The 14,166-nt window shown below is 38.5% G+C and overlaps 1 protein-coding gene across 3 annotated transcripts in view; it reads right to left on the bottom strand.

The window, feature by feature from the left end:
- The window catches only part of lrba (LPS responsive beige-like anchor protein), a 212,073-nt gene that overhangs the window by 40,328 nt on the left and 157,579 nt on the right, over positions 1–14,166 (bottom strand). For all 3 annotated transcript variants that reach the window (XM_056738897.1, XM_056738916.1, XM_056738906.1), the window contains exons 43-45: positions 14,028–14,140; positions 3,543–3,683; positions 2,079–2,198 (exon numbers count right to left, since the gene is read on the bottom strand). In XM_056738897.1, the coding sequence (XP_056594875.1) occupies positions 2,079–2,198; positions 3,543–3,683; positions 14,028–14,140 (374 nt within the window). The remainder of the gene's footprint in view (positions 1–2,078; positions 2,199–3,542; positions 3,684–14,027; positions 14,141–14,166) is intronic.

Raw genomic sequence — 14,166 nt, 5'->3', positions numbered from 1 at the left:
TATTAGGGCAGATCAAAATACTTAAAGGGCAAATTGAAAAAGCTTTTGTTCAGTATAAACATTCGACCGCTGGGAGGACAAGTACATTTACATTTATGCATTTGGCAGACGCTTTTATCCAAAGCGACTTACATTTCAATATCCTATACATTTTTACAAAGGTATGTGCAATCCCCTGGGATCGAACCCACAACCTTGAGCTGTTAACGCAATGCTCTTACCACCGAGCTACAGGAAAGTAACTGAGATTTCTGTAATACACACACTGTATCATTGGAAATCTACTACAAATTAGTCTACATCTAAGAGCAAGAAGTCCCAAGACTAAAGTTTATATTTGGTACAGATTTAAGATTGTTTTATGTCTAAACGCACCTAAAATCATCTAAATATGTAGCATCTATATCTCTGTTTTTATTACACTCCCCAAACCCAAAGGTTAATTTACAGAGCAACACAACTCCAAAGTGCGCTGAGAGTGGCCAATTAGGTGGGCAAACAAATTACAGAAGTTCAAAACTAGTCTTTCTGGTCCTCTCTTTAAAACGAAGTCTTTAAAACAAAAAGGTCAAGATTTTACAATTGCACCAGGCGCCCTGAGGTTCATTTATGGAGCCTGGCGTAAATTTGGCGTCTTCTCTGGCGGCACAAAGACCCAAAGCCACTTAGCCGGTGATGGTGGGGGGAGACAAAGCTGGATCGAGGTTCGTGTGGAGCTATTATGTGCAATGGCCCTTGAGCAGGCTTGGTCAGAGGGCAAAACCTGTGATCCAAAATCCTGTCCTGCTGTGGGTCAATAGAGAGGGGTGCCCCATGGCCCCCTCTTAGGCCTGCACTGATTCCCCTGAGGGGAAACTTTCAGTGTCCGTAGTCCTTTCAGGCCAATGCAGCGGGTCAGAGGATGGAGGTTAAAGGTCGGGCCAGAGTTTGCCTGGCTAGAGACAGACAGGATCAGGTTGGCTTTAGGCCATTATTGCTCTCTTTAGCCTGGACACAAAAACTGCTTAAGGCTTTTCACCTCTTGATAGAATAAGGGGGTGCTTCTCCATGTGGTTGAACTGCTGTGTTTTTTTTTACTGAGAAAAGGAGAAACACTATGGCAAATTGATACATTATTACATCTGAGGGCACTTTACTTCTCATTTGCACCTATGGGGACCTTTCTATGTTGAAGTGAAAAGTAAAACATAGCTGAAATGTTTCACAGCTTCAAAGTAAAAAAAACTGAAGGTGATTTGGAAGTTTGCCTGTTTTGGTCAACTCTTCCATTTGGTTTTGATCTGTGCCAATCCTATTATGCTGATCCACAGTGACAACCTTAGCCAGAAACCAAACCGGGCTCTCAATGAGCTCTTGGTATCAAATGTGGCAGTGTAAGGCGAGTCGTGTGTTTTATTATCGAAATGAGGGCAATGAGCTAACAAAATGGCTGTCTGTTGCAATGAATATTTCAAGAAGGCTGGACGTTTATTTTGCACTTTAAGGGCCTACAGTATGCATTTGGGATCTGACTTCGGGCGACAAAGGGTTCAGCTGAGGGTTATGAAGGGTTTCGCAATGGAAAGTGTAAGAGTGGAAAAGGGGGAAGTTCGAAATCGAGATTAGCTTAAAGCTTTGATCAAGGACCCTTGACGCTTTCATGGTAGCATGACAAGGATTGGTTGTGACTGTACATGTGCTAGGGCCAGATTTTATGGAGAGGTGATGGGGGCCATGACGACTGCCCTCACACCAAGCCCCAAGCGAGCTCCAGTTACCTAAAGGAAGTCAATTCACTAGAGAAACGTCTAATCATGTAATAGCCTCCACATTTGTGAAAACCAAATAGCAGTGGGAGACAAAAAACAAATCCAGGTTCGAACCGACTGATGCTTGAATGACAGTAAATGCGCGCAAGCGAAGCTTTTTGCATGTGTGCGTATAAATATGAGCAAGTAACAATTAAAATACACAAAAATATAAACTAGCGGATATGTCGTAATAGCATCGTTGTGCATGGGTGACTCTACTAGAGGCATTTTTTATTGAAATTTGATTCACTTTTTTATCTGTGCACATGTTGACATATGAGAACTTACCTTCACGTCAGATGTGTCCCTCTGGCAGTTTCTCCAGGCTCTAGCCACAGAGGAGAAAGTACGATCAGCGTGGTCAAATTTTCCACCTTGGAAATTGAGGAAGAATGTCGTGAAGGGCTCCTGCGGACAGAAGAGAGCAGAAACGGCTAACTTTCCATACACAGTGACACTAAAAGAAGGATTAAAAAGTCACTACAGGGCAAATTCCATTGTGCGAAGCTCACAATCTCCCATATTCATGGATTTAATAACCGTCTACTTTGATCAGTTTTAGGCCTACAATTTATTTTGTGCTATTTAGTATCTCTGCCTGCTGTTACCAACAAAGCCCTTTACAATATGATCCTTATTAGTGTGCAGTAAATGACATCCTCCTCTCCAATAGAAGACCCCTAGAATGCTAAACAAACCTGTTATTAACCCCATTCAGACACTAAAACCTTTACAAGTGCATTATTTGTTTTTCTAATCATGCTTAATCTTGTTTGTGGAGAATCAATAGACGGTCCTTCTGAAACAATACCTCCCTGATGAGAGGGACGCAATTAGAGTGAATAGCACCCCGGTAAGCCACACCATGAAAGAAAAACACCCTCATTACACAGAGGCTTTTGGGTGCTTGACTGAATTTAACGCCATGCTTTTCTCCGCCAACGGCCTAGATATCACCAGCAGGTTGGCGATTTGTGCTGCGGTCCGTGAATTAGGGTGTTTGGTGAAGTGGATTTGGGATAAGCCTGATAATAATGGAAAAGGATCAATGCAATGGGCCAACAGGGAACAGCAATGAAAGTGAGATACTGTAACAATTACAGAATTGGCCAGGAGTCGGTTGCTGACCTTTTTATCTTTGACCGAGAACATCTTTGCATGTAAAAGACTGAATATTTTTTTTATTAAGAGCGACCATGTATTTTATATTTTTTTTAGTGCTACAAGAGATTATAAAACCTTATCAGTACTGTAATATTAAGCAAAATTAAGTCGAATTATCTTAAGCATCTTCAAGATTCAAGAAGTATTTTACCGCCTTCTTCCAGAGCGTTTCATCTTTGTTCTCTCATATTAGAAAGCAGACGCTGAGGGGAGGATGAGCGATGCGTTGTGTGTTTGTACGGCCTACATTTCAATATTACAATAAATCAACTTGACTGAGCAGACACACATGCCCAATTATAAACAACAATTAGTTGCAATGGGTTTCACAACAGATCACATGATGAATGTGAAACATTTTGCATTAGAAACGAAGAGCACAAAGATGCTGTCTGTTTGAACGCTTTTAAAAGTGAAACATCATTTGGATCACTAACACGTCTGTTTACTTGCCCTGCCTTAACAGATTATAAAATGAAAGTTAAAATCAAGCATTTCAATTAGACTGGGTTTTTTCTTTTCGTAACACGGATGCTAGAAATAAAATATATAAAAAAACTGCAGGAAAAAGGATATAGGCATGCTTACCATCCTAAGCAGCCACATCTGAGTGAAGCTGGAGGTTGAATAATGTGTGCCATAATGGAATTTGGGCACCTGGTCGTCCTCCCAAGTTTCAAAGCGTTCCGAAAAGAATGCAGCCCTCTTTGGGTTGAGTGCACCGATTGGCTGTAATGACAAGGGTTGACGTTATTGGAATAAGCATAAAACTGCTCAAAAAACAAATGGACATCAACCTAAACGATACATTTTCAAAACAAGGTCCACAGGTGGTATATCCAGTAATGGAGAAAGAAATTCGGCGCAGCTGTAAAACTCGCATTAATATTTGATCATGTTATTAAAGCATCAATCACATTCAACAGTCTCTTGCTCTGAAAAGAAGGGAAAACGTACAGTTTGTGCGTTTGAAAAACTGATGTTTGTGTTATAATACATTTCTCAATAACACAGTACATTGTAACAGTGTTCTGCTATATATATTTGTGGCTAAAACTCAGTTGCCCTTCACTTGGTTGTATCAAAAGCATTGATTGGCTGCTTTAATTCATCATTGATCTGTATAAAGCCAGCGTATGGAAGCAGGTCATTATTTAAACGCTCATTTATATGTATCGGTATTATCCAGCTGAGTCTTTATTACTCTTGAAAATGACTGCAGGTTTCCGTGCGTCTCTTGCACCTCTGATCAATAGTAATAGAATGATGGAGCTCTTTCAAATGGGAGCGGGTAGAATGCAGATCGACCATCTCGCCGGTCCTCTGATATCATAGCTGTGTAATGAAGGTGCTCAGCTGCTTTTCTATTGATCGCACTTCTGCCGGGACAATATGGGCATAAAATTTGTGATTGTGTCGGGGTGAACGGCAAATGATTATTTACAATGCGCTATATTGCAGTGGATTCAACGCTGTGCAACAAGGCCAACTGCTATGTTTAAGTATTATAACAACAGAGATTAATTACATTCTTCTTATTTTTATACGATCATAATTAAACCGGGTCTTGGATTTCTTAAAGAAATCAATGTTTGATTGTAAATCACTAAAGCTTGAAATGCAATAGACTCGACCCGCATGCACTCGAATGCAATCCGTGTTTGCGTGTTAAACTGGAATGCAGCCCTGGGCTGACAATGACACACGGTCGGCTCTCTTGTGGCAACTACGGTGAGAACACACACTGAATTAAACATTGTGCGATTGAACTGATTGATTGCGGTAATAACAGGACCCTCATTAAAGAAAGAAAAGGCAGAGCAGGATAAATAACATCTCTGTCATAGATCAGTCTGCATATGTGAGTGTGTGTAAATTTGCGCGTGTGCGCGTATTAACGCAAGTCTTTACGTGCGAGCCCCTCGTGTTGTTTACGGCAGTAAATTACCGTCTGAGGCGCTCCGGTACAATGGGGTCTTGTGACAGTGTCGTTCATCAGGGTTATCCTCGTAGCCCGGCGCAGTGTGATGAAGTGAACGCACACCACCAGCTCTAATACGCTCTGGCAGGGCTGCTGAATATTTCTCTAGTGACGGCTCAAATAAATGAGCTGGCCCAATGTTTTTAATTAGACTGCAAATCTGAACAGACTGCCAGTAGCTATCAGTCTGCTGGATTGAAGCTGCTGCTCGAAATTTCGGGAATACCTACATTATTCTATAAGATCAGGTGAAATTCTGATACAAATGCCTGTGTGTGTCTGTGGTGTCTTACTCAGCAGAATAATGTCAAATTCAGTCGTTTACTTTTGGAAAACTTTGCATGCAAAATGCTCACTGCATACTGTTCATACGTTTAGGGTTATTTATATTTATGGTACATTTTAGAACAAAACTCATTAAAACTATAAAATAAAATGTAACTTCTTTACGGGAATTATGTTGCACCTACAAAAACAAAATCTTTAAAAGAACCACATTTTGAATTTGTAAAAATTGTACTCTTGACATTTTATCAACCAGCTCCCTGAGATGCTTGTTAAATAGTACTGAAGGAGTTCATATATATCCCAAAGGAAGCTATTTGGAAGAATGTCAGTAAGCAAACATATGTCATCCCCCATTTACTGCCATGTAGGGAAAATACAGGTAAATACTATGGGAGTCAATGGGGAGTGAGATCTGTTTGGTTACTGACATTCTTCCAAATATCTTCCTTTGTTTACCGGAACAACAAAATGTATACAGGTTTGGAACAATCTGAGGGTGAGAAAATGATGACAGAATTTTCCTATTTGGGTGAACTGTCCCTTTAACAGTTACAACTTATAATTTTTTTAATGTATTAGCACATGATGAATTTAAAAGGAAGTAAACGGTAGAAATGTTGGATTACACTTTATTTTACAGTGCCTGTATCACTGTGAATTTAAACATTTTAGTAGTGAGTAATTATAATGAACTATAAGTACTTACTATAGGGTTAGAATTAGGGTGTGGTTTTGGTGTAGTTACATGTAATCATGCATAATGTACAGTAAATACTATAAGAAACACATGTAACGTGTAACAAGGGCACCTTAGAATAAAGTGTTGACAAATATTGTTAATTGTTATTTCAGTTTATTTAATGCATTTACTTTAGTTAACAAATACAACCTTATTGTACCATATAATTCTATAAATGTATTGTACTTGTCCATAAATGCGGTTTTTTACAATTCTAGAACCATGCTTTTCTAGTCTAATCGCTACATTTGTGTCCAAGGAGTCACATTGAAAAATAGTGCAAAGGTGTTCGAGGCATGAGTAGGTTTTCATGGTAGAAATTCATTTAGAATTGAGTTCACTCTAGTTCGCATTAGTTTGGTTGGCGTCTTCACTCCGTCTACAATGATAACTCTTACAACCCTGGATGTCATGAAGAGGTTAGAGTTTATGATAAGAAAGCCGCCGGGGTCATAACAATGGGACAAAAGGAACATAAATTCATGAAGCACATTCCTCTGCCCGTAGGGAAGACGCTGCGCGTGTGACACGGCGTCTATGGCAATTTCACCTCCCTGTGTAAAAGGTCCCACATGGCCTGCTTCTATCAAAGCAGTGCTGGGATGTGTCATATGCAGATACGAAAGAGAGAGGGTGTTAAGGACAAAAACAGACGACAAACACATACACAAAGACAGCTTCTGAAGGGTTAAGATAGCCTTCACAGGCTAGACGGTGTTGTCATGGTCCACTGATATTGCCTGTGTCTACAGCATGAATAAAGCAGTTTTAATAAAGATTGTTTAGATTTGATGTTGTTTTACTCGTGAAGGAGCAAAATGGGGGGTGAAGACGAGGCTGCTTTCTTTCTGTCTCTCGACCTCTTTTTCTCCCTAAGGCTTAAAAGCTTGACTGAACAGAGGCAATGCTGTCAAAACTCGAGAGAGAGTTTGAAGGCGGGAGAGAGAGAAACAAAGGCGATGGTGATGTGTGAGGGTGTATTGGACCTTGTTGTCTTTTAACCCAGTGGGCAAAAAGGCACTCTGTATAAACAGCACAGGGGCAGGACAAATGAATAAATAATGGAAGATGTGCTGCAAGCTGTATGCTGGCTGAGTCTGAGTGTATGTATCTGAAAACAGTAGTAAAATAACTGTCTGATACTGACTACTGCAGTTACAAGACATTTTCAGCTTAGTCTGGAAGTCAAGGAAATGTTTAAACATTGTTCAGCCTTTTAGCCATAGTTGATATATATCACAGAGTACATTTAAAATGATTTTTTTAAGATGGCAGCATTTCTATGAACGCAAATTTAACATTGAAACAGTGCTTTACTCAAATAAACAGCTTGAATTAGCCGATTCTCAAAATTCGCTTCTTCTAAAGCTTAAAGGAGTAGTTCACTTTTAAGGACCCTCTTGTTATTTCAAACATGTATGACTTTCTTTCTTTTGCAGAACATGAAAGATATTTTGAAGAATGTTGGTAACAGAACAGCACAGTCCCACATTCACTTCTATTGTAACCAATGCAATGTTAACAGCATTCTTCAAAATATCTTCTGTTATGTTCTGCGGAAGAAAGTCACACAGGTTTGAAATGACAAGAGGGTGAGTAAATGATGACGGAAATTTCATTTGGAAGGTTACTACTTTAACTCATTCGCCGCCAGCCTCTTTGAAAAAAGTTGCCAGCCTACGCCAGCGTTTTTTAACATTTTCACCCAACTTTAATGGCTCACAGTAAATTTTCTGTAAAGAATATATGGACAGACTCCTGAGATAGGCACAGGCTCCCCGGGACCCGAGGTAGTTCGGATAAGCGGTAGAAAATGGAATGGAATGGAATATATGGACAAACAATATGAAAGAACAGAGTCTCAGCTTTTAAACAAAATAAACCGTATTCTTCTATCTTCATTTGTTCTTTTTTTTTTCACTCCGTAGATGTGGGTAGGTTTCTTCAAAAATGCATCACTTTGATCAAACATCGTTTTTTGTCAAAGATTCCACTCAGATTCCACTCAGAACAATCATTAAAATCGCTAAAACATATACATTCTAGGTTCTGGGATTCTGTACTTTTTCCCAAATGTGTGTAATAGCGCCACCTGCTGTAAAACAGTAAAAAAAAATTGATTGCCGTAAAACTCGTCTTTGGCGGGGAAGCGCTTTTTTTTAAATGACGAGATAACAATCTCGAGGAAATTCTTATCTTTTTTTAGAGGTGGCTATTTAGTATGAATTAGTATGATCTTATCCACATATTTTAGTACGCCACTGACGTTAGGATTAGGGGTGGGGATTGGGGAGGGGCTTTAGTATTGCTTTTTCTTATTATGATGCGTTTTTTGTACAATTTATACATGCGAATTAAGCACCTCATAAAATAGTAACAAATTTCTGTAAGTTCATGTAACCATTGAAATTTCTCTATTTTTGCTGTCTCATACTCATGTATCAAAATCACAAACAGTGTGTGTGAACCTGACCAGTTGGAATAATTATTAGAAACACGATATTCAAATAAAATGTGCAGTACAATAACAAAATACCCAATGAATGGAGAAGGGATGCCTCTTTATAAAATGTAAAATAGTTACTTTATATTAATTTTCATGTGTCCATTTATGAGGAATATGTAGCGTTATAGATGTGAGTTACCTGACTATGAAAAATCATGCACTAAACATAAAACAAATGCTTTACAAGTTTGAAGAGAGATCTCACATGGGTATTTGAACCACCAAATGTTAAAATCTGTGCTGTTACCATAGTAAAAACCGCTGGTAAAAACTTTATTTTTTCCTGGTAAGGTTGACATTTTCACGGAATTGCCCATTCATGATGTTCATTGAATTTATTTTACAAGCACAATATCAACTATACAGTTGTGGAAAAAATGAAGAGACAATTTCAAGATTATTTACAGTTCTTTTGAATTTACTGTTGTATTTATAGATTTATAGATTTGTTTTGATTTTGTGAACAACTAACAATATTTCTCACAACTGTTAAAGGGGTCATATGACACAGCTAAAACGAATAGTATTGTTTGTTTCAGATGTGATGCAATGTGTATACACGATTTAAGGAAAAAACAACTGTATTTGCCACATACCATGCATGTTTGGAATATATATTTGCCCCGCCTCTCTGAAACGTGCAATTTTTTTACATAGCTCATCACTGTGCTATGATTTGTCGAATACTGCAAGCGTGTGCTGGAAATGTAACGCCTTACCATATTTGGAACTTCAGGTTCCAAAGCAATTGTACTGACAGGTATGCCCACCTTACATGTGTATACATTAAGGAGGTCTTAGTAAATTCATACCACGAACTGACGTAGATTTGTGGGAGTGTGGTTACACGAGGCGTTTCAGGCAGGTCTGGGTGAGCATTCGCATTTAGATAGAATGCATCTTTTGTTCTAACACTTTATTTTTACAATTTTACGTGTGTATACATGCATGGGTTACTTATAACACACCTAAGACACAGAAAAACATATTCGTGCCATATGGCCCCTTTAAATAAAAATATGTTTCTATTTGCATTTATTTGCATAAAATGAAAAAACTGGAGAAACAGGTCAAATGACAGAAAATATGCTCTGTTTTTTTCAGGCCTCAAATACTGCACATAAAGGATTTCATTTTAATTTTCAGCAATACATCAGTATATGATTTCAGGAAAATTAAAAAATATATTTTCATGTGATAACCTTGATTCGGTCAGTTTTTACATTGCTATTGGAAGACTTTGTCACCCACGAGGTTTGATTTTGTTGGAATTCAATAAACACTGGACTGGAATGACCACGATACATCTAGAAATACTGATTTGAAATGAAAATTTGGATTGGTCTCTTACTTTTTTCTGCGGCTATATATATTAAATATTGGTGAAACGTGAAATGTCAATGGCATTATGCTTCTAAATCTCTACTGTAAAAAACTGATGATCCCTCTTGAAACCATACTGTTCTTCTTCGATCAGATATTAATCTTTCATTATCTCTACATCCTTTGTTTTCCACACTCTTAGACCTGAGTTATTTGGGCATTTTGGGTCAGAGTGGACACTCGTTCGATCATCGGAGCACTAAAAGTAATCCTCTATCCTCCCTCCATTGGCCACCATTACAAGAAATTGATGGTCATGTTAGAGGTGGTGACTGGCATGCTTTCACAAGCACTTTTAAAGCGGAGTGGGGGCGTTATACATTTTGTCCCGCGTCTTAATAAAGCGAGGGGCAAGAAGTGAGTAAAGAGCATTCTTTTGGAGGAGTGACCCCCAGCTCCCTGACATGAAATATTGATCGGAGTCTGAGGAGTGAGGAAAGAACCGGTTCTGAGAATCTGACTGTATGTAATGTAAATATAAGTCAGGTGAATGAAATAAAGTAATAACCATCATCCTCCTCGAGTCTCTCTGTAGGAAAGATCCAAGTAAAGATCTGAACTAAAGAGTTCTTTGTTCTCACTAGTCATGCTTCATCACTGTCACTTTAGCAAAGCGGCAATTAGTAGTTCAGGGCTAAACTCAACGCTACACAACAATCGATGGCAATTAAAGACTCACTTATCAGGACTGATCACATCTAGAACAAACTCAACCGTGGCCTGAAGTGTTTAAGTTTGAGACAAAGTAAAGATTCAGGGGGCCTTGTGTGCATTGCTTTAATGTGAACTATAGGGAAGAACTCAGCAAAAATAAACTTCAGATCCGTCAGAAAGTCTAAAGTAAGATCCGTGCGGAAGAGAGAGAGATTTATATAATTGGATACAACAGAATAGCAAATAATGTAGTGTGTCAGAAAAAATTAATTGTTTATTCAACATCTCTATGATGACATTTTGAGTAGCCCATAGAATGTAAAATCGTTTTTTTTGCATTTGTCATTAAAATCTACAGTATATATTGTGTAGTGGAGAGACCAGGTGGTCTCCAGAAGGTTAAGGGGTCCCCAGATTTAAAAAAAATCTACTGAATATTTCTGTTTCTGTTATGAAGTGTTTTGCAAACGTTGCGGTTAAATTTTTTATACTTATTGATTTCCGTATTTATCAAGTTTTTCTCACTGCAGCTCTTATGTTGAATCAGATAGCAGAGAGACGTGCGAATGTTAGGGTCTTGTGTGCTGTCAGTGCATGCGGATGTTGGTTATATAATAAAATATATGCTATTACATACAAAATCTGTTTATAAAAACATTTAATGAAGTTTAAACTCATTTTACATTTACACAGCATAATCGTACCGCATATCATATACAGTATTGGATTTAAAATTTAAGAAGTTATCGCACATCAAATCTCTTTCAGAAAAGATCCTTCAGTATCAATTCAATTTCAATTTTTAAATATTCAAAAAAGGAACTCCTTGGTCCAGTGTAGGAACCAAACATTCTACTGTTAAAATCTGTTTAAATCAGGTGAACCTGCCTCTAAACTGACAGCTTTTGCATTGAGCATGCCAATGGTGATTTCCAGTATATAACAAAAAGGGCATTGGACAAAAAAGCGACTTGAATGCCAAATTAGTAAATGTTATGTATACTGTATGAACAGACTGCAAATGTGCTGACATGACCGAGACGGAAGATAAAATACCTGCTGAGTTCCCTTCCAAACGTGTGATACTATTTAATGTACCTATGTATGGAGTGTGAGAGAGACAAAAGGAGGTCTGGTGTTCCCAGCAGTGAGTTGTGTCAGTCTGTCTGTGTGGTTAGCTCAAGCACTACTACACCCATTAATTAGCTCCTTAGGGAGACTGGCTGGCTAACAGGAACAGGGGGGAGGTGAGAGTCGAATTGGGGAGAGTGGCTTGATTGAGGGGGAGAGAGTAAGAAGAGAGACATGGGCCCATTATCTGACTTGTCTGCGGTTGAGGGTGCCTGCCATGAGGTGACGTACACACGGCAGCGAGCGCTGTTTTACACTCAAGCCGATGATTTTACAGCAGAATTGATTCTATCCTTTACTAGACGGCTACGTCTCATTGTTAGATCTCCTGGAGTGTGTTTTCAGACAAAGACTATCATGTGTGCACTCATATAAATGATGCATTTGTATTTAATTTCTGTTCTTAAAAGAAAGGAGTGTTCAATTGAGAAGTGCTAAAAAGAAACATCCCATTGCGTTTGATAGCTCTTGCAAACAGTGACGTTACAAACGTTACTGAACACTTAAAACACTTAAATCCTGTTACAATCATGATACAACTATCTATTTTAAATGAATTTTATTTTGACTTAATACTTTGTGGATTTAAAGAGACAGTTCACTTAAAAGTTATAATGTTGTCATCATTTACTCATCCTCAAGTCATTCCAAACTTGTATGATTTTTGTTCCTCTGCAAAATACAAAAGCCACTGAAGAGTTTCCAAAATGAGATAACTAAAAAATGTAATTTCATGTTATCTATTATCTTATTATGTTTTTACCCCTGTGGCTCAGTGGTAAGTAGGGATGGGAACGGAGAACCGGTTCTTCTTTAGAACCGGTGCCCAGTGAATCGATTCCTTGGAACCGTTAGCGTACCTGCTTGACGATTCCGCTTATCGGTTCCGCTCGTTGCAAATGTGTCATCATCATGACGTCACACACACGCTGCGTTGTTTTGGTTACGCAGCAAACATGTCATCGAGGCAGAAGCGATCTAAAGCGTGGTTATATTTCACTAGAAAAGACGCCAATGCGGTCATTTGCAAAAACTGTAAAAGTTTAATTTCGGCAAAGGGAGGAACCACCTCCAATTTGCAGAAACATTTGGCCACACAGCACGCAATTCGTTTGAAGGACTGTCGCGTGTTTGATACACTACTACTTAGCGACACAGCAACAACAAGTGAGTCAAGCAGGAGCGGAGCTAACGAGACGTCATCTGCTATTAATGCCGAAGATAACTTCTCTATTTAGTTCATGTGAGCGCCATTTCATTGTGTAAACTTTTACTATATGAATAATAATCTCCATTGTCAATGTCAATCAAATTTAGATGATGATGATGACGGCCATCAGAGTCTGGCTGGCTCAGAGGCTGCAGCAAGTATCTCTCGTCGTGCACCTCTAGCTACTCCGTTTACAGAGGCGAGGATAAACGAATATCATAATGATGAATGTGAAAAATTCTATAGGTCCCTGGTCTTTACTTTGTAGCCTACTTTTAGGTTTTGGTTGCTACACATAATTTGTCTACTCTGAGTGTGTGCTGTGTTCTTATCAGATATTAATTCGAGTTAATAAAAAAACAAATTTGTACTTATTCCCTCACCCAATGAGAATCGATAAGAGAATCGATAAGGAATCGGATCGATAAGCAATATCGATAATGGAATCGGAATCGTTAAATTCTTATCAATTCCCATCCCTAGTGGTTAGAGCACTGCACTAGCAATGTCAAGGTCATGGGTTCGAGCCTAGGGGATTGAACATAGTCAGAAACAAATAAAGTGTATTACAATGCAATGCAAGTCACTTTTTGGATAAAAAAAGCGTCTGCCAAATGCATAAATGTTTTATTGTGTAAGTTAACTCTATTTTTTTAGTTATTATGTCTTAAAATCAAGACAAACCAACTGCAGATTGATGGATATTAATTGGAATAAAAAAAAAACACGTTTTTAAAATTATTTTGGAACCAAACACTGCAAAAAGTTGGTAACCAAACAACACTGGCCCCATTAACTTCCATTTATGGACACAAAGGCATTTCTCATCATATCTTCTTTTGTGGTCTACTAAAGGAAAAGTCACATACAGGTTTAGAACGAAATTTTTTTTGTGTGAACAGCCCCTTTAACAACACTATCAAAGTGAACAGCAGGAACAACAATGGCAGAACAACATGTCTATGCACTTTGATTATTTTAGGTTGAATTGATCGTCACACTCTGTTCAAGAACTAAAATGTGTTGATGTTTGCCCAGTCCACAACACACCATGAAATCTAGGGTTGTATTTTTTTTCAAATTTATCTGGTTTAATGTGGAGGAGTTTCAATCCAAAAGAGTCCTCTTGAGGTTTGAGCAGTTGACTGTCTGTGTGTATGTTTAATGGTTTGTGTGTTTACCTTGGACAGGTCTCTGTAGTTGCTGGGCAGGGTGAGGTCCAGATCTTCGCTTTCGTAGTTGGTTATTACCCAAGGGAAAACAGGATACTGGTTCAGATCATTAAACGTACGACCTGAAGCAAAGAGAAAAATGATCAGC

This window comes from Triplophysa dalaica, chromosome 2, assembly GCF_015846415.1.
Source record: "Triplophysa dalaica isolate WHDGS20190420 chromosome 2, ASM1584641v1, whole genome shotgun sequence".
NCBI classification, from domain to species: Eukaryota; Metazoa; Chordata; class Actinopteri; order Cypriniformes; family Nemacheilidae; genus Triplophysa; species Triplophysa dalaica.
This window is presented reverse-complemented; position numbering and strand designations above follow the sequence as displayed.